The sequence below is a fragment of the Cornus florida genome, unplaced genomic scaffold (assembly GCF_030987335.1).
Source record: "Cornus florida cultivar Cherokee Brave unplaced genomic scaffold, ASM3098733v1 CherokeeBrave_3.0.0_Hap2_Chr08, whole genome shotgun sequence".
Classification (NCBI taxonomy): Eukaryota; Viridiplantae; Streptophyta; class Magnoliopsida; order Cornales; family Cornaceae; genus Cornus; species Cornus florida.
The window spans coordinates 41,115,160-41,133,657 of NW_026775578.1; the positions used below are offsets into that span (position 1 = coordinate 41,115,160).

The 18,498-nt window shown below is 34.9% G+C and overlaps 2 protein-coding genes across 3 annotated transcripts; both read right to left on the bottom strand.

The window, feature by feature from the left end:
• Positions 1-1,443: 1,443 nt before the first annotated feature.
• Positions 1,444-8,999, bottom strand: LOC132271470 (E3 ubiquitin-protein ligase SINAT2-like). 2 transcript variants are annotated; one of them, XM_059772855.1, is made up of 4 exons: positions 8,431-8,999; positions 5,729-6,035; positions 3,127-3,456; positions 1,444-1,945 (listed from the first exon to the last, which is right to left on the bottom strand). In XM_059772855.1, the coding sequence occupies exons 2-4, from the start codon at positions 6,002-6,004 to the stop codon at positions 1,625-1,627; spliced, it is 927 nt and encodes a 308-aa protein (XP_059628838.1). In that variant the 5' UTR covers positions 6,005-6,035; positions 8,431-8,999; the 3' UTR covers positions 1,444-1,624. The 2 variants fall into 2 exon arrangements, with proteins under 2 accessions (XP_059628838.1, XP_059628837.1); XM_059772854.1 differs by having other exon boundaries at positions 8,405-8,998.
• A 733-nt stretch (positions 9,000-9,732) lies between these two features.
• LOC132271471 (E3 ubiquitin-protein ligase SINAT2-like) lies at positions 9,733-16,830 on the bottom strand. Its single transcript, XM_059772856.1, has 4 exons — positions 16,340-16,830; positions 13,596-13,908; positions 11,628-12,014; positions 9,733-10,296 (listed from the first exon to the last, which is right to left on the bottom strand). The coding sequence occupies exons 2-4, from the start codon at positions 13,809-13,811 to the stop codon at positions 9,976-9,978; spliced, it is 924 nt and encodes a 307-aa protein (XP_059628839.1). The 5' UTR covers positions 13,812-13,908; positions 16,340-16,830; the 3' UTR covers positions 9,733-9,975.
• Between the last annotated feature and the right edge of the window lie 1,668 nt (positions 16,831-18,498).

Here is an 18,498-nt window from a genome sequence, read left to right on the forward strand (position 1 = left end):
AATTAGTTTGGATAGCAAGAGAATGAAAGGAAAATAATTTAATAGTAAAATAATAATAATTACCCGTATGAATTTAATAGTAAAATAATAATAATATATACAATTAAATAATAATATTATTAGTAAAATAATATATACAATTAAATTACCCTTATGAATTTAATAATAATAATAATAGTGATAAAATAATATATATAATTGGATTTATAAATAACTATATATGTCTAGATATGTATGTGTCTCTTTATATAGTTTTTTTTTTTTTTGTTGGAAGTTTTCATTTTATATTAGGACTCTGCTATTAGATTAGTTTACTTTGTTTTGTAGGTGTAGCGAAGAATTTTCATTTTAAGAGTAAAATAGTCGTTATCAATTTAGGAGTATTAATTTGTGAAAGAAAACTCTCCTTTTGTGAGTATGAAGAAACAAAAATAAACATTTTACACAAGAGTATAAGAGGAAATTAATATATAATGATATAACTTTCACGCGAAACTAACATTTTCGTGCGTTTTATAGAGGAAACATTTTGAGGAAAATCAAATTTCCTGAAAACTTTCTTTTTCAGGCTAACCAAACGGCTAAAAATCTTAAAAAATTTCTGTTTGTTTTCTTTTCTCGCTAATTCACAATAACCCAAACTAACCCAAGTATTTGGATACAATAATGCCATCAATTCAACTAGTAATTTAACTTCTTGATTTATTTTAATCACATAAATTTTTTTTTTTTTAAAGAGTCCAGTACTGTCAGATTTAAGAGTTATATTGTAATACTAATAAGTGAAAAATTGCTATTGTAATGTTCATTTATTCCCAATTTAGTTTACACACCAACCGTTAGTAAAATTCATTAACAAACTTGAAAAGGGATGACAAGTTGGGACTTTATTGATATTCATTCTGGATGAAAATCAATGATATATTAGAACTTGTGTCATTCTATTTGCAACTGTTTTAAATCAGACACACATATAAGAGGGTCGATTAGTATAGTTGTACATAGAGACCCTGGAGTGAGTGTTGTCCCCGTTGAAGAGAGGCTGCTGGGAGCATTTCTGGTGCAGACCTAATTTTTAAGTATTTTCTACGCTTTTTACGTATAAATGTACACGTATGAATGTGCCAATCTACGTGCGCTGTTATCTCTATTTCTTGTCTCTGTGTACAGATTTAAGAACATCTTAATCTCACCTCATATACAAGTTCAAGGATAAACATTTATTTCTCTAATTTCCTCGATCCATAACGCAGCTACAAGAACCATCTGAAAACACCAATGCAACCCCTCGACAGCCACACTCTGATGTATTTCAGGGGACACTCTCTTGATGTGAGCTGCTGCTTTGAAGCTCACTGCAAAGGGAGCTCAGGGTGACAGCATCCCTTGAAAGCCTTACTCACTTTGAAAAAACCATAACATCTGCATTATAGTAAAGCTAGCTGCACTTGAAACAAATCTGATTCATTAACCAGAAACTGTTTCTAAAACTAGGGCATTTACAAAAACCAAAAAAAAAAAAAAATGAAGAAGAAAGAAGAATTTTCCACCAAAATATAAATGAAAATAGATATTTTCCCATAAATTTTTGGGATGCATATTTATTGCATTATAGCTGTTCTTCCTATATGCCGACCACCTTTAGTTCCACCTTTAGTTCCAGCTCCTGCATATCACCATCAGGAGGAAATAAGGCCATGTTTTTTGGAATAACCAGACCATCTAGACTGTCACGAACTGCCTTGCAACTATCACGAATCATCCTTGGAACTCCTTGCCATGTTAACTTTCTGCCATTTCCACCAACTTCCAAACTATACCTGAATTTGTTTGCCTTATCATCATCATTGCCCATAAAACGCACGCAGGCCATGTAAACTGGTACTGTTTCTAGAAGGAAAGACTCAAAGTGCAAGCAAAAATAGTGGCTAAAACAGTTGAAAACCTGCACCAAATAAGATAACCAAACATGTTACTGAGTTATTTTTATTTATTTACTTATTTTTATTTTTATTGTTGGTAAGTATGTTAACGAGTTTTTTCATTTTGATTGAACAACATAGTTTTCTTGTGTCGGGACAAAATGCCTGCAAAAAATGTGAGAAAATATGCTTCAGAAAACAAAGAAAACCAATTCATCTCTTTTTCCCATCTTCTCTGCCAGTTACAAAGGCACAACTTAAGATTGGCTTCAATGCCAACACTCAACAGTACTTAGACATATGGTTCATAATAAGGGAAATAAATAAATTATAATATATATAAGCTATATAGACTCAGGATCAGCATGTTTGATCCTTAACGAGTATTCAACCAAACCTTGAACTGCCCACAATAAATAAATAGATCACAAGAAAGCAGAACACATTTATGCATTTTTCCAAGTATTCCAAAATGAGAACCAATGACAAAAATATGGTTAGATATATTTCCTATTAAATGAGAGTTTTATTTTTAAAAATAAATTTAAGTTAAACATGTGTAAGATTTTCAGATGGTTGTATCAGAGGCCTAAGTTAAATACAGGCTTCATCAAACGTTCAGTTAGTTATAGGTATGGGCAAAGCCTGCCTGCCCAATGTGTTGTGCATTGTGGATTTCTAATAAAGCACACGCACAACGGTACCACCTAATGCACGGACAATATTTGAAAATTTAATCAAATGCTCGATTGTAGCAATCATTCTGTTGACATTCTGAAAAGAAGATGGCCTGTGAAATTAATAAAGTTGTTCAATTGAAAAACATTTAACTCACCAGGTAGGTAAAAGCAACCTAACAAAAAAATTGGGATTTGGGAATTTTTTTTCATCCAAGGAAAAATTTGGATTCTAATACCTAATATATTGAATAAGTACAAAAATTCAAGAATGAAGTTAAATGGAGGGGGAAAGCATTTGAAGCGAGAAGGAAGAAAACCAGATTCTTGCATTGTCATATTGAGTTCGTCTGGCCATTTCGCAACAAATTCAATGGTACATTACTAGTAATTTGAAGTATTTAAGTGAATCATTCACGAAATATGATACTGTATGTGATACAACTGTGTCGTGCACACTAAACAAACTCAACTACGCATAAAGCATTGTAGCACAACACTGCATGACTGAGAGAGAGAGAGCTTACCGTCAGCTTCCATGTATGGACATTTTCGGGATTGGGGATGATATATTTAAGGTTGATATATTTAATGGTGAAAGCACACCCATCAAAAACGTCAATGTTGTGATGATCCTTGAGATGTGCAACAAGGAATTGGATATCACCAGTGACACAGCATTTAGCTGTTTCGTTGTATGGACAATTATATGGACGAACACTGGATGGTAATCCTAATGTTTCCGCAACTTTCTCCAAAGCCAAGCACCTAATGCTTCCGAGCACTTGACGGCAAATTGGGCAAATATTGCATACTTTGGCCTTGCAGTTTGAACATAAAGTGTGGCCGTTTGGACACTGCGCAGAGATGAAATGATTAAAAAATATTTTATATTAAGGTTATCAACTTTCATAAAAGAAAATATGTGCTCATAGTGAACTGCAAGAGTTGGGCAGTTTCCTCAAATGAAGACAATGAAACAAAATTGGAGCTCAATTTAAAATTTATTTTATTTTAAGAATATAAATTTGGGAACAACGCACAATAATTTTGATGATGTGTATAGATTTAATGGTAGTGATAACATGCCCACACAAGTCTAAATGAGATGAACATAAAATCTCTTTCAACAAAATATTTAATTTCTTTGCTTAACAGAAGAAACTAATGTTGCGTTTGGTGTGCATGAATGGAATGGAATGGTCATTCTCATTCTATTGTTTGGTTCCAAATATGAAATGTGTAGGAATGGAATGATAATAACCATTCTAATGTTTGGTTGGACATATTTAAAATTTAGAATGAAATGATTTTCAATTGAATTCTTTAAACTACAATTAAATTAACAAAATAACATTCTTCTATAACTATTTAAAGGAAATGGTGGTGGAAGGCGATGGAGGTGGAAAACGGTAGTGTTGTAGGTGGTGGTGTTGGAAGGCGGCGGCAGTGGCAATGGTAGAAGGCGGCGGCGGCAGTGGCAATGGTAGAAGGCAGCGGCGGCGGTGGCGGTGGCTGAAAAGGCATCAGTGGGTTAGGCGATGAAGGCAATGGCAGTGGCAGTGGTGTGGTGGTGGTGGAATGCGACAGTACTGTAGGTGGTGGAAGACAGTGGTGGTGGTGGAAGGCAGTGGAGGTGACGGTAGTGGTGGTGGTGGTGGAAGGTAGTTGAGGTGACGGCAGTGGTGGAAGGCGGTAGAGGTAAGAGGTGGTGGCCGGTGGTGGTGAAGGTGACATTGGTGTAGGTGGAAGGTGGGGGTGGTGGAATGTAGTGGTGGTGATATCAATGGCAGTGGTGTCGGTAATGGTGACGGTGGTCGTGGCAATAACAGTGGTAAAAGGCAATAGATGTTGCGGTGGTAGTGGTGGAAGGTGATAGTAGCAGTGATGGTGGTGGTGGAAGGCAGCAGCGGTGTGGTGGTTGAAGGCAGCAACAATGGTAGCGGTGACGATAGTGAAAGGCAATGGAGGTGGAGGTAGTGAAAGACAGCAGTGGTTGCAGTGGAAGGTGATGGTGGTGGTGGTGGAAGGCGGCGGCGGCAGTGGTGTAAGGCAATGGCGGCGGTGGGTTTTGGACTTAGAACATGAGGGTTTTTTGGGAACTTGATTTTTTTAAAAAAAAATTATTTGGGAATGGAATGGTCATTCCGTAGGTTTAGTTGGGGAGTGGATTTTCATTCCAATGAAATGGCCCTTCCCACTTTAAATAGCATACTAAATAAAGGAATAATTGAGATGGTGGGCATTCCATTCCTGCACACCAAACGTAGCGTAAGGGAAATTCCCTGAAACAATGCCCGAGATTGATTGACCCCAGCACCGGTGCATGTGCAACCTTTATAATGATCAAGAAATTGGAAGATATTCGGCCTATCTGGGACAGCAGCGAAGGAGGATTAAGCACATTGAAGACCATCTCGGTTCATTTAGCCAAAATTAGGAGCATCTACATACCAATCAGCATTCACTGTGATTAACTTTTCATCTGAGTTATCAAGTTTCCAGCTAAGTAATACTATATTTTAAGATATTTTGTCATTACAGTATCTATAGGTTCACCTCATACTTATGTAAACTAATTAATTTATCATAATTAACAGCATATGCATCTATAAGACACCATGACGATGTTTGAGTATCTCTTTCTAGGATACAGTAATCATTCTATACATGAAAGGTATGTGAACATTATTATACGACTTATATAACAGTAAAAAAATGGGATCTATAAACATTATCAATATTGCTTCGCTATCAACTCCAAGATGACAAAGGTAAGGCCTGCATCCAATATGACCACCCAGATAATAAATTTATTTTCTTTTTTTAAATCACAAACTCTGAGTTATTCTTGCGAATAAATATTTCATATATTCCAAAATTTTGTTACCGTGCAACTCAATATTGACACCAATTGTAAGTTTCACAAGAGACTATTATTTTTTCAGAGTTGGGACATAAAACTCAACTGTGTATGTTTTCGAATTCTATTTAGTCAATTTGCAGGGCTATATTTAATTCATAGGGTTAAAACAAGAAAAAAATACATAAATACATTTTATATATATATATATATATATATGATAATCTAAACCATTTGGGAGCAGTCTTAATTATATGAGAATGTACCTGATGAATGGGAGGAGACATTAAAGTGAGGCAGACAGGGCACTCAAGTAGGTTATTCATGGCACTGCTTGCTATTGTTACATATTGTGCATCCACAGTCGCAGATTTTATGTTAGGCGAGCTTCTGATTTCTGCATTTGAATGTGCTTCATCATTAACAGCAATCGCAGATTTTGTGTTAGGCGAGCTTCTGATTTCTGCATTTGAATGTGCTTCATCATTAACAGCAGTTGCAGTACAAAGGTCAAAACACCGTAATATTCTCTTCACCACCATTTCACTTCCCGATACCTTGGATGGCTTTAACCTGTCAAACATAACCAACTTCCAGAGTCAACAGCGGAAGTTCAATCTTACAGGAAGTTATATGACATTTGAAATTAAATTGGCAGAAATTCTATGGGTTCTTTTTTTCTTCTAGTTATTGTATAATTTTATATAATTTCAAATGTTAGGTACAATGACTGGTGCCAAATAATGTAGTGAGATCAACACCCATTAGTTTCGGGTTGTGGATGGATTTGCTGCGTGAGATTGTAATAGATAAAACAATGACGGATTGAAATTATTATGAAAATTATGCATAGGAGATGTGAACTCTATGTTGCTTTTAGATATGTTCTGAGAAATTTCTTCTAAATAAAAACAGAAAGGTAAACTGCTTCTCTTGAAGACTTATAATTAGCTTTTATAGAAGTGCCTAATCAACTTTTACTATAGACACAACTATATCAGCAGCTTTTTAGACCAATTTATGAATGGAAGTTGAAGAATAAACCAATACAAATAATCTGAGTGCAATATAATGCTGACACACCCTTGAAAGGACCAAAATATCCCAATTTGTAGCAAAAAGTGAAGGTCATATGCCTCATACACCATCAGCTCATGCCCACTAACTCAAATAACTTGACATATCCCTAACATTGGATTCCCAAAACCAATATATATATATATATATATATATATATATAACCTCCAGATGGATTCAAAAGGATGCATTGAAAAGGTATTGAAAAATATGCAAGCATTTTGAGTGATAACATCCAATACTAGACGTGGAACAATGCACTACTTCAAAATTAGTAGTAACTATCACAATAATGCATTCCTTGTTCAATAGGATGTATTCAATCTTCCTGATTATATTTTACACTGGACGACATAAAGTAGTTCTGTACAAAACAGAAAGTGGTTCAAATACAAAAACACATCTTTAATGCCAAAAATAAATTAAAAAAACAGAAACAATTTTGCTTCAGCGGTTTTGACAAACTGACAACTACCGATTACCTTCCAGCATATATGACTCCACAATTCTATTTCTGAAGTTCATACATCCAAAAATAAAACATTAAAGAAAGATAAAAATAAAACATTAAAGGAGTTCCAAAATTGAACTTTCAATCAACAAGAAAAACAGTGTAGTGTGATCGAAAAAAACATTTCACGTAAACAATGTAGTGCGTACCTCAGTATGACAGAGAACACATTCGAGAGCTAATACAAAGATATGGTATGACAATTTATATTGTAATAAGTAGGAAAGTGTTAAACCAGAGTTTGGATAGCTAGAAAAGGATTTTTTTTTTTTTTTTTGGGAGGAAAAGTAACTTTCTAAGATATGGATTTCTTAAATATTAAAAAACTCCTAAAACCAAACAAAATAGGTAACAAAGTACTAAAATATCGGTCTTTTTTTCCTTCCACAATATGACCAAATCAATCGTGTTATTTTAAGTTTTTCATATTAACAGTACCAATTTTTTTTTTTGACTTATCTAAAATAAATGTCTCTTTTGGAAACTATGATTTTTATAAAATAAAAAAAAACAAAAAAAAAACCCTTAAAACTGAGAGAGCATGCACCAATCTATCTCCATATTCAGTTTTGGTTCCAATTATTTTTTTAAAGTGAAAAACTATTTCAATTAATTAATACAATAAAAAGTAATTAAAAATAATAGAATGAGATCACATACAATAAATATACTCCATATATCTATTGTTTAGTCGGTTTAGTCTTTTGACTTACTAATATTCCTTTTATAATTATAATTTATTCCCATTTTATTAAAATTACCCTCGGCTTTGTTTGGATTTAGAGATTTGGACGAATTTGGATAGAAAAGAAAAGGAAGAATTCTAAATATCATGTTTGGGTAGCTTTTAATGAAAAATAAAAAATAAAAATAAATAAATTCGGAGGCTATCCCTTCAAATTCTTTCTTATAAAATCCCTTCAAATTCTATCTTATAACATTTTATAAAAGAATTATAATTTTAATTTAGTTCTTAATCTTTATTTTCTTTTCTCTCTTCTATTATCCCAATACGAATACCATCATTTCCTCATAATTTATCCAAAATGCTATTGTTATTGTTATTGTTAGTTATTTATTAATTTTTTTCTTATAACTAACATCATCTTCTTTTTTTTTTCTTTTTTTTTTTTTTTTTTTTTCTCTTATCTTGTATGTAATATCATTCTTTCTTTCCTCTTCCGTTTATCCAAATATAGTTTCTCTTTTTATCTCTTTTACTATTATGAGACGCTTCAACTGTAATTCACGGGAGCTTTCCAACGCCTAAAATTCAAAGTAAAGAAGTTGATTAAAGGAAAAACAAGAGTGTTATTATAGTAATCAAGAGTGTTATTATACTAAGAGAGCATACCAGTAAGTGAGAGAAGAGTGTATTACACTATTAGGGCTTCTTACGGCAAAAACACGTGGAGTGATGAAGAACGCCTTGGGACTTGATTTGGGTGAATTAGGATGTAAAATTTTGATATTGTGAAATAGGGTTTGAATTGGGTTCCGTATCGCAGAGAACCCATCATCAATTGCTTCGTCGCTGACGACGGTGGCAAAACAGTGGAAGAAAACCCCATCTTAGCAGACCCAAAATCAGAGATTGCAATTGAGCATTTCTTCAAGCAGAATGTTGGAAGCTTTGATGTCCACAGGCGAACTCCGATACCCATCGTCGTCGCCGCCACCGGTGCTTTCTCTCCACCCTCCTCTACGACCTCGTCCTCGACGCCTCTTACGCTGCCCTCCGCTCTGCTACCGTCGCCGACTTCCCAAATCATCCATACCGTTAAAAAAACCTAATCGCGGTTAATTTCAGAAACCTTTAATCTTGCGCCAAACCAAGAAGTGGTAAGAGTGAGAAACTAATCCTCGAAAGAATAATGACTTAAGGAGGAATTCGGAATTTCATTTATGAGTGGTGTGTACTCTAATGTTACCATGACCCGATAAATTGAATTCAGACCACCATCCCCACTTACATAAATTCGGTGACTGTTACAGCTATGTTTTTATCGCTTACTTTTTATTTTTTAATTATATTCATAATTTTTTTTTATTTAATGATTATTAAAGTAAAATATTTTATATCATATTTCATACTATCTAAACATATGAAATATTTGACAAAATTATGGTTCACTACATACATTAATCTTGTGTTAGGGAATAACAAATCGGAACTTTGAATTTAAAAATGAAAAAAACTTAGCTTCTTTTAACTATTCGACTCGGTGTGTTAAAGATAGCATAGTACTTGATCCTCGATATACAGAAACAAGAAAGAGAAAAGCAGAACTCCGACCACACAGAGAACCGAGAGAACTCTAATATACGCAAACATACCACAGAGAACCTAGAGAACTCTAATATATATACACACATACTTGAAAGTAGTGGGAAATGAAAAGGCTGTTGTGGTGTAATAACAACTAAAAGGTGTTATTGCACAAGCACCTTTTAGTTATAGGTGTACATTTATGAATGTGCCAATCTATTAGCTTTGTTCTATATTTCATATTCACGTGTACAGATTTAAGAAAATCTTAGTCTCACCTCGTATGCAAGTTCAAAGATAAACATTTACTGTGAGCTGCTTGTTTGCAGCTCACTTGCAAAGGGTAGCTCAGGGTGATAGCATCCCAACAACCTTGCTCACATTGAAAAGTATTAACATATGCATTATAGTAAAGCTAGCTGCATTTCTAACACAACTGATTTATTAACCAGAGAGATACTGTTTCCAAAACTAGGCTGTAATCTACAAGTTATAACTAACTAAACCGGGTTACAAAAAAGAAAAGAACAAAAAGAAAAAAGAAAACAGAAAACAGAAAAAGAAGAATAATAATTTTCCACCAACATGTTTAGAAATAAAAATGAAAATAGATAGTTTCCCAAATTTTTTTACAACACATCTTTATTTCATCATAACTACTGTTCTTGCCATATGCGACCAGCCACGGTAAGTTTCAGCGCCTGCCTATCACCATCAGAAAAGAAGAGTGCCGTGTTTTTTGGAATAACCAGTCCATCTAGACCGCCACGAACTGTCTTTCGACTATCACGAATGCTCCTTGGAACTCCTTGCCATGTTAACTTTCTGCCAAATCTACCAACTTCCAAGCTATAACTGAATTTCATTGCCTCATCATCATTGCCCATAAAGCGCAGGAAGGCCATGTAAACAGGTGCCGTTCCTAGATGGAAAGCCTCAAAGTGCAAGCAAAACTGGTGGCTGAAACAGTTGAAAACCTGCACCAAACAAGATAATCAAACATGTTATTGGATTTTTTTTCTTTTTGGTAAGTATGTTATTGCTGGGTTGTTAAAGCAACAGAAAGAAAACCAATTTATCTCTTTTTCCCCATCTTCTCTGCCTTCTACAAAGGCACAACTTAAGATTGGCTTCAATGCCAACAATACTTAGGCATATGGTTCATAAGAAGAAAATATATATATATCTAAGTTGTCAATCACACAGACTAGGATCAGCTTGTTTGATCTTTGATGAGGTACACAATCGAAGCATGAACTGTCCATAAAAAATATATAGATCATAAGAAAACAGAACACATTCATTGATTTTCCCAAGTATTTCATAACGAGACTAGGACCAAAAAACCAAAAAAAAAAAAAAAATGTCAGATATCTTTCCTACTAAATGAGAATTTTCTGTTTATTGTTAAAAAATAAAAAAGTTAAAACATGTGTAAAAGTATTTTCAGTGCATGGCACCTACTGAAGGTTGGAGGCACCCTGGCTGGTAAGATTTTCGGATGGTTGTGACTTGTGTCAGAGGCCTAGGTTGGCATTATTGGCGGAGAAGAAGCAATAATTTGGGGCTTATCAGGACCAATGCTTGTGAGAATTTAGAAATCTGATACTTTGATAAAAATAAATAAATAAATAAAATAAAAAAGTAGAATGATTTTGAATATTGACTAATTATAGGTATGGGCAAAGCCTGCCCAATATGCTGTGCATTGTGGACTTCTAACAAAGCACATACACCACCTAAAGCATGGACAATATTTGGAAGTTAAATCAGATACTTGATCCTAGTAATCAATCTGTTGACATTCTGAAAAGAAGATGGCCCTTGAAATAAATAAAGTAGTTCAATTGAAAAACATTTAACTCACTGGGTTTGTACAAGCAACCTAACAATAACTTTTGGATTTGGGAATTTTTTTATCCAAGGAAATTTTATGATTCTAGTACCGAATTAATAATATCATAAGTAAAAAAATTCAAGAACTAAATTAAATGGAGGGGGAAAGCATGTTGAAGCGAGAGAAAAAAAACCAGATTCTTACATTGACATTATTGAGATTGTCTGGCCATTTAGCAACAAATTCAATAATTACTAGTAATTTTAAGTATATTAGTGAATCATACACGGAATAATATACCGTATGTGATACAACCACGTCATGCACACTAAATAAACTCAAGTATCCATAAAGCATTGTATAACTGTAGCACAACACTGCATGTGTGTGTGTGTGTGTGTGTGTGTGTGTGTGTGTGTGTGTGACTGAGAGAGAGAGAGAGAGAGAGAGAGTGAGAGAGAGAAAGCTTACTGTCAACTTCCATCTAGCATCATGGCCTTCTTCAGGATTTGGTTTGATATATTTGTGGTTGAAAGCACACACATCATGAACTTCAACCTCGTGACCATCCTTGAGATGTGTAACAAGGAATTGGATATCACCAGTGACAAAGCATTCAGCTTCGTTACATGGACACTTATATGGACGAAACCTGCAATTCTGCTCATGCCTCAACTTGCTGTGGATGGGGATAATATCTTGACAACCAAAATTCGAGCACCTGGATGGTAATCCTAATGTTTCCATAACTTTCTCCAAAGACAAGCACCTAATGCTTCCAAGACGTTGTCGGCAAATTGGGCAAATATTCAGTACTTTGGCCTTGCAGGTTGAACATAAAACGTGGCCGTTTAGACACTGCACAGAGAGGAAATGATTAATATATATATATATATATATATTAAGGTCATCAACTTTTCATGTCAGAACATATGTGCTCATAATGAATTGCAAGAGTCGGGCAGTTTCATAAAATGAAGACAATGAAACAAAATATTGTAGCTCAATTTAATTTTTCTTTTCTTTTAAGAAAATAGAATTGGGAACAACACACAATGATATTGATGATGCGTGTGGATTTAATGGTAGTGATAACAAACCCCACACAAGTCCAAATATCCCTTGTATAAGTTTAGTGCTTCCTATAAGGACTGCATTCATATTTAGCAACTTCCCCCTCCCCTATGATGGATGGTAATATACATGATATGAAATGAAAAAGTTGTGTAAATCCCTCTAATATTTCTGCAAAGGACAACAAAGGAGTGAATTTTGTTTAATATGTTTTCTCATAAAATTGTTTTCAACAAAATATTTAATTTATGTGCTCAAAAGAAGATACTAAGGGAAATTTTCTACAACCATGCCCCAGATGGACTGACCCCAGTACCAGTACAACCTTTATAATATTATGTTGGAATCAACTTCAGTTCAACATCGTCATCTGCAGCAGTGGAATCCTCCAATGGCTGGTAGGTCAAAGCTCAATATTGACAATGCGTTAGCAATTTGTCAAAGGAATGCAGGAGAGGTGTGGTGTTAAGAGACCAGTGGGGAAGGCCTGTTAAAGTGGCTTCTCTAATTTTTTCTGCAGTAGCTAATGCAGCAGTGGCCGAGGCTCTTGTTTTGTGAGAATGTCTTCAGTTGCTGTTCTAATGGGGATACAGAGGTCAGAGGGGTTAACATTTAAGGGGATTGAGAACCAATCATGAAGAGAGTAAAGTAGCTCTTCAGCAAAGAGCTTCGGACTAAGATTGGAGTGTGTGGCCAAGTTGGCTTCTCGATATTTTTCATTTGGAGTGTACTGTCTCTTTTTTACTTATGAAATCTGTGCTTTTGGAATATATATATATATATATATATATAACAGCATATGCATCTATAAGACACCATGACAGAGTATTTGTTTCTAGGATTCAATAATCATTTTATACACGAAAGGCATGTGAACCTTATTATACGATTTGTATAACAATAAACAAATGGGATCGACAAATTATCAATATTGCTTCGCTATCAACTCCAGAATGACAAAAGTGAGGTCTGCATCCAATCTGCCCCTCAGAGCAACCTCAGTTAACGGGCACCTCCCTAGATAATAAATTTCTTTCCTCTTTTTCTAAATCACAAATTCTGAGTTATTCCTGGAAATAAATATTTTCTATATTCCAATATTTCATTACTGTGTAAAATATTACTTGATCGTGGAGCAACTCAATGTTGACATCAATTTTCAGTTTCGCAGGAGATTTTTTTTTTTCAGTGTTTGGACATAAAAGTCAATTGTGTTTGTTTTTGAATTTCATGTAGTCAATTTGCAGGGCTATATTTAATTCATAGGGTTAAAATAACGGGGAAAAAAACATGAATTTTTTTTTTTTTTAAAAAACAAAAGAATCTAGACCATTTGTGAGCAGTCTTAATTATATGAGAATGTACCTGATGAATGGGAGGATGCATTAAATTAAAGCAAACAGGGCACTCAAGTATGCCATGCATGGCATCGCTTGCCATCAATTCATATTGTTCACCAACGGTAGCAGATTTTGTGTCAGGTGAGCTTCCGATTTCTGCATTTGAATGTGCTTTACCATAATCAGCAGTTACAGTGTCAGGTTTATTTAAGTCCTGGTGGAAGCTGTCTTCAGTAGTCATATTTTATTCCCCAAAGCCAATATTGCTAAGCTCTGAATCAACACGACAATATTCTCACCACCTTGTTTCACTTCCTGATACCTTGGATGCCTTGAACCTGTCAAACATAACCAACTTCCACGGTCAAAATAAGCAAAACTTCAATCTTGCAGGAAGTTGTATGACATTTGAAATTAAATTGGCAGAAATTCAATAGGTTCTTTTTTCTTTTAGTTATTGTAGCATTCTATATAATTTCAAAAGTTAAATACAATGACTATGACATCGGTGCTTGATTCAGACTTAAATTCTGTCCACCTATTCACACAAAGCATCATCAAGTAGTCACTTATAACTAATCAAGACACAATCAGTAAAGCAACAAAGACTCATCTTATTGTAGGTCCTTTATGAAGATCAATCTCATATTTGGCCTACTATCACTTCCAGCTCTTCAATCTCAATAAGATGGTTCAGCCGGTGCAAATATTTTAAGAAATCAATTAAGCGAGATCAATATATCACATGACATACGCTACTATATCAAGTTGCTTATTTGACACTTTCTCCTACTTGACATGTTTAAGATAAATAATGTAGTAAGATAAAAAACCATTAGCCTCGGCTAGTGGATCGATGATGTTGTATGAGATGAGAGATAAAATAAGATGGATTGAAATTATTATTAAAATTACGCATAGGAGATTACTTATCAAAAAAAAAAAAAAAAATTACGCATAGGAGATGGTATTGAAAATTATGCTTCAATATAAGCAAACATCTTTGAGCAATAAAATCCAATACTTGACCTGGAAAAATGCTAGTTCTACATTAGTAGCAAAAATGTATAACTATCAAAACAATGCATTCCTTCTTCAAAAGGATGTACACAATCTTCGTGATTATAGTTTACACTGGATGACATAAGTTAGTGCCTGCTTTTCCATTCCGGAAACTTGGCAGTATTTTTGTCTGATATTAACCAGAATTCTATATAAAAGAGGCAGTGGTTCAAAGTATTAAACACAACTTCAGTCCCAAAAAAGTGAAAAACTGTTAAACATTTTTGCATTAGCAGTTATGACAAACTAACAACTACGGGTATCCTTGCCGACACGACATAGGTATAGGTATGGGATACTGGAGAGGTCCAATACACTAACCAATATGGTGTGATTGGCACAACCACGTGTTGGGTCCCACTCCCACCTGATGGTGCCAATCACCACCATTGGTGGTGTATTGTAGGTCCGGGATAAGGTGTGTGACACCTGTGCTTCTGCTGCTAAACAAGAGTGTCACAAAAGAATTAAAGAACACAACTAAATCCCAAGAAATTCCAAACAACACATCGTAATTCATAAATATGTTTCTTTACCAACTTAAAGTTTCTTTATGAGTGCTATCATCCATGTTTTGTAGGAAAATTTGCAGAAACAATGTTCTATTAACAATATATTTATATGGCCATATGGGCATAATCATAAATTATGTTTCCACAATCCACCATGGACGAAAAGTACCCACCATATACAGCAAGAATAGAACCAACAAACCAACTAGTTGAGGGCGACTGTGGCTAAACACTGGCGTTCAGTGGTTGGTTGAAAATCAACCACAATTATTGTGACATAAGAAAATAAATAAATCACAACCCTTATAGTAAAAATTAATTAAAATAATAATAATCACCCTTCTTGTGATTCGTTTTCAACAAATCACTGAAGCCAGACTGTATAGCACTCATAAGCAATTAAATCCTTAATATGAATATGCAGATTTTTTAGTCACTCTATAAACCAGAGTATTTGATTACATGATTCTAACTCTGGTTATACTTTCAAAACCAAAACATCCGAGAAAATATTTTTAAAAAAAAGAAAAAAAATAAAAAAATAAAAAAAAGGGAAAAATAAACAATGTAGTTTGTACCTTAGACAGTAACACAGTCGAGAGTTTCTTCTTTGTAATACACGATATTGGTATCACTATTTATATGAGTGTTCACTGCTAATTGGGCAATATGAACTCAGATGGTAAGAGTGTTAAGAGTCCTGCTACTGGTAGGACAATATTAATATTGTGGGTGTGTGCGAACTCAGGTAGGAAAGTGTCCAACAAATAAAAGAGTCCTTCTAAAATATGGACTTTCTAAATTAGGAAACAACCTTAGAAATATATATATATATATATATATATATATATATATATAAAACAAATTCTAAAACGGATTAACTTATTAAGGGATTATAGAAAGGCACAACACAACACAGGAAAAAAAAAAATTAGTATGTATAAATATATAAATATAAACTCGTGTGTTTGTGTGTGTGTGTACATATATGCGCAGACATGTAAATTAGTATGCATGTATATTTATTCACACACGTCAAACAATCCAAAAATAGGAAAGTTTCTTTATTTACTTTTCTAATCTAATAACCAAACAAATAGATGTTGTTTCCATTCCAAACGAATCACAAAGCATATTGTATTTAATTTAATAATGAAAAGGATTTTGCATAATTCCAATATAAGAAAGAGTGAACCTGATAATCCACAGTGCCTTCAAACTAGCAAAATTAAACTAACAGATACACCCAGAAGAGAATTTGAGTCCCAAAATCCTAATCAATCAACAATGGAGCTCTGATTGGATTCCAGAAAGATGACAAGAGCAAGATGAAGGTGGAGAATTTGAGTTCCCGCCCCGTCAACCACCACACCACCGCCGTCTTTATGTGTATTCCAGCGAACGAAACACCACCGACACCTGCACACTTGATGACTTCACCACCACCATTCCCACAACCACCACCGCTACCGTGTATTACGGCGAACGAACCTGTAGTCATGGTGGTTACCGAAATTCTAGCCTCACCCTCACAACTACCACCACCACCATTCACACTCCACAGCCAACACCACCACTGCATTTTGGCGAAACAACCAGCTGACATGGTGGAGTGGTCTCGGCATGGCGGCTGCGGCGTCGAGGTTTAGGGTTAACGCAACGGTAGAAAGAAGACAAGATGGGATTTGATTTTGATATTACAATCATACCCACATTTTATGCCGTGGCAGAATTTAGTAGGACCGTTTTAATCCAATAAAATATAGGGTACCCTCTCCATTAGGATGGTAGTTTGCCCGCGGCATTGGGTACCCGCTTTGTATATAGCGATTTTAAAAGACCGTTCAGTTTATTTGAATAGTAATAATTTTATTAATAAAAATTCGCGCTGATTCGAGGCTAGGGCGAGGGGAGGTCATCCCGCCTTATCTCATTTAGGTAAGTAATTTATTAATTTTTTATTTTATTTTATTAGTATATATAATTAGCTCTAGAAACTTTAGATCACATTCACTTACTTTCTCAACCGTTTTAGAGAGCGGCAGAGCTTTACGAATTAAGAACTCTCAACGGTATTATTGATTGCCTATTTTTTATAAATTTTTTCAATAGTTATATAATTGTATTTGAGGAAAAAAAAAATTTTAAATGAGGAGAAATTCAGGAACTAAAAGGGACGGGGATAGGGTGGAAAGGCCCCTGTTTAGGCGGTTTTGGGCGGGGACTGGGCGGGAGTTTCTAAACAGTTGCGGGAAGGGTACACCCGTCCATCCCTACTCTCCATGAAGGTTTACAAGGAGAAAAACTTTAGTGCGCCCATTGCACGGTGCAACAGGCGCATCTAGACCATTCATGTAATACATATGCGCATACATGTCTTACACATGCCGTGTATGAATGGTTGGATGCCCCCATTGCACGGTGCAATGGGGGCAATAAAGTTTTGTAATTGAGTGTTAGCACCAAAGCAACTGACATATGTTTTAGTTGGTATACCAACCCTTGGTCAAGCGGTCAGCTTGAAAATATTGGATTTGAGCGATGCAAATACTACAAACTTGCAGAGGGATCTTATCCCATATTAAATTCAGACTGCAAAGCACCCACCCCTACACAAAAGGCCATACTAAATGCATTTTTTTTTCAATACTGAACTATTATCATTTTACTTAAGGGCTTGTTTGGAAAGTGTTATGATATTATTTTTCTAATATTGGTATCTAAATTTGGGCTCATATCATGTTTGTGACTGTTAATATTAATTTGGAATAGTTCATAGCATATCACGTTTTTTTGGCCAAAACCCATATACCGCTGAATTTTATGTTAAACTATTGATTACCTTTTGAAAAAAAAAAAAAAAATTCAATAGTTATATAATTGTATTTGAGGAAAGAAAAATTAAAAAAAGAGGAAAAATTCAAGAACTAAACGGGACGGGACGAGTGCCCGCGGGGTGAAAAAGTTAAATGGGGCAGGGATAGGATGGAAATGCCCCCTGTTTAGGCAGTTTTGGGCGGGGACGGGACGGGAATTTCTAAACCATTAAGGGGAGGGTACACCTGCCCATCCCTACTCTCCATGAAGGTTTACAAGGAGAAAAACTTTAGTGCACCCTGTAATGTTTCTGATTTTTTTCCTTTTTACAGTTTTCTGGGATTTTTTTTTATTTTGAGGGTATTTTCGTCTTTTCTTGTTTTACGTGCCGGACACCGTAGGGTGTGCTGAGTGTGTCAGACTATTGGTTAGGACATTTCCTTAAGTTTAGAATTCTTAGAAATACAGTGGTTGCCATTTCGGCATTTTTCTATTTTCCGGGTCAAAAGGTCTTAGGTGGGACCCACTACTGGGGTT

Coding starts and splice junctions, on each gene's coding strand:
- LOC132271471 (XM_059772856.1), bottom strand. CDS start 13,811: ATGACTACTGAAGACAGCTTCCACCAGGACTTAAATAAACCTGACACT. Junction 12,015..13,595: donor TGCATCCTCCCATTCATCAG/GTACATTCTCAT, acceptor CTCTCTGTGCAG/TGTCTAAACGGCCACGTTTT. Junction 10,297..11,627: donor ATGCTAGATGGAAGTTGACA/GTAAGCTTTCTC, acceptor TGTTTGGTGCAG/GTTTTCAACTGTTTCAGCCA.
- LOC132271470 (XM_059772855.1), bottom strand. CDS start 6,004: ATGGTGGTGAAGAGAATATTACGGTGTTTTGACCTTTGTACTGCAACT. Junction 3,457..5,728: donor TGTCTCCTCCCATTCATCAG/GTACATTCTCAT, acceptor ATCTCTGCGCAG/TGTCCAAACGGCCACACTTT. Junction 1,946..3,126: donor TCCATACATGGAAGCTGACG/GTAAGCTCTCTC, acceptor TATTTGGTGCAG/GTTTTCAACTGTTTTAGCCA.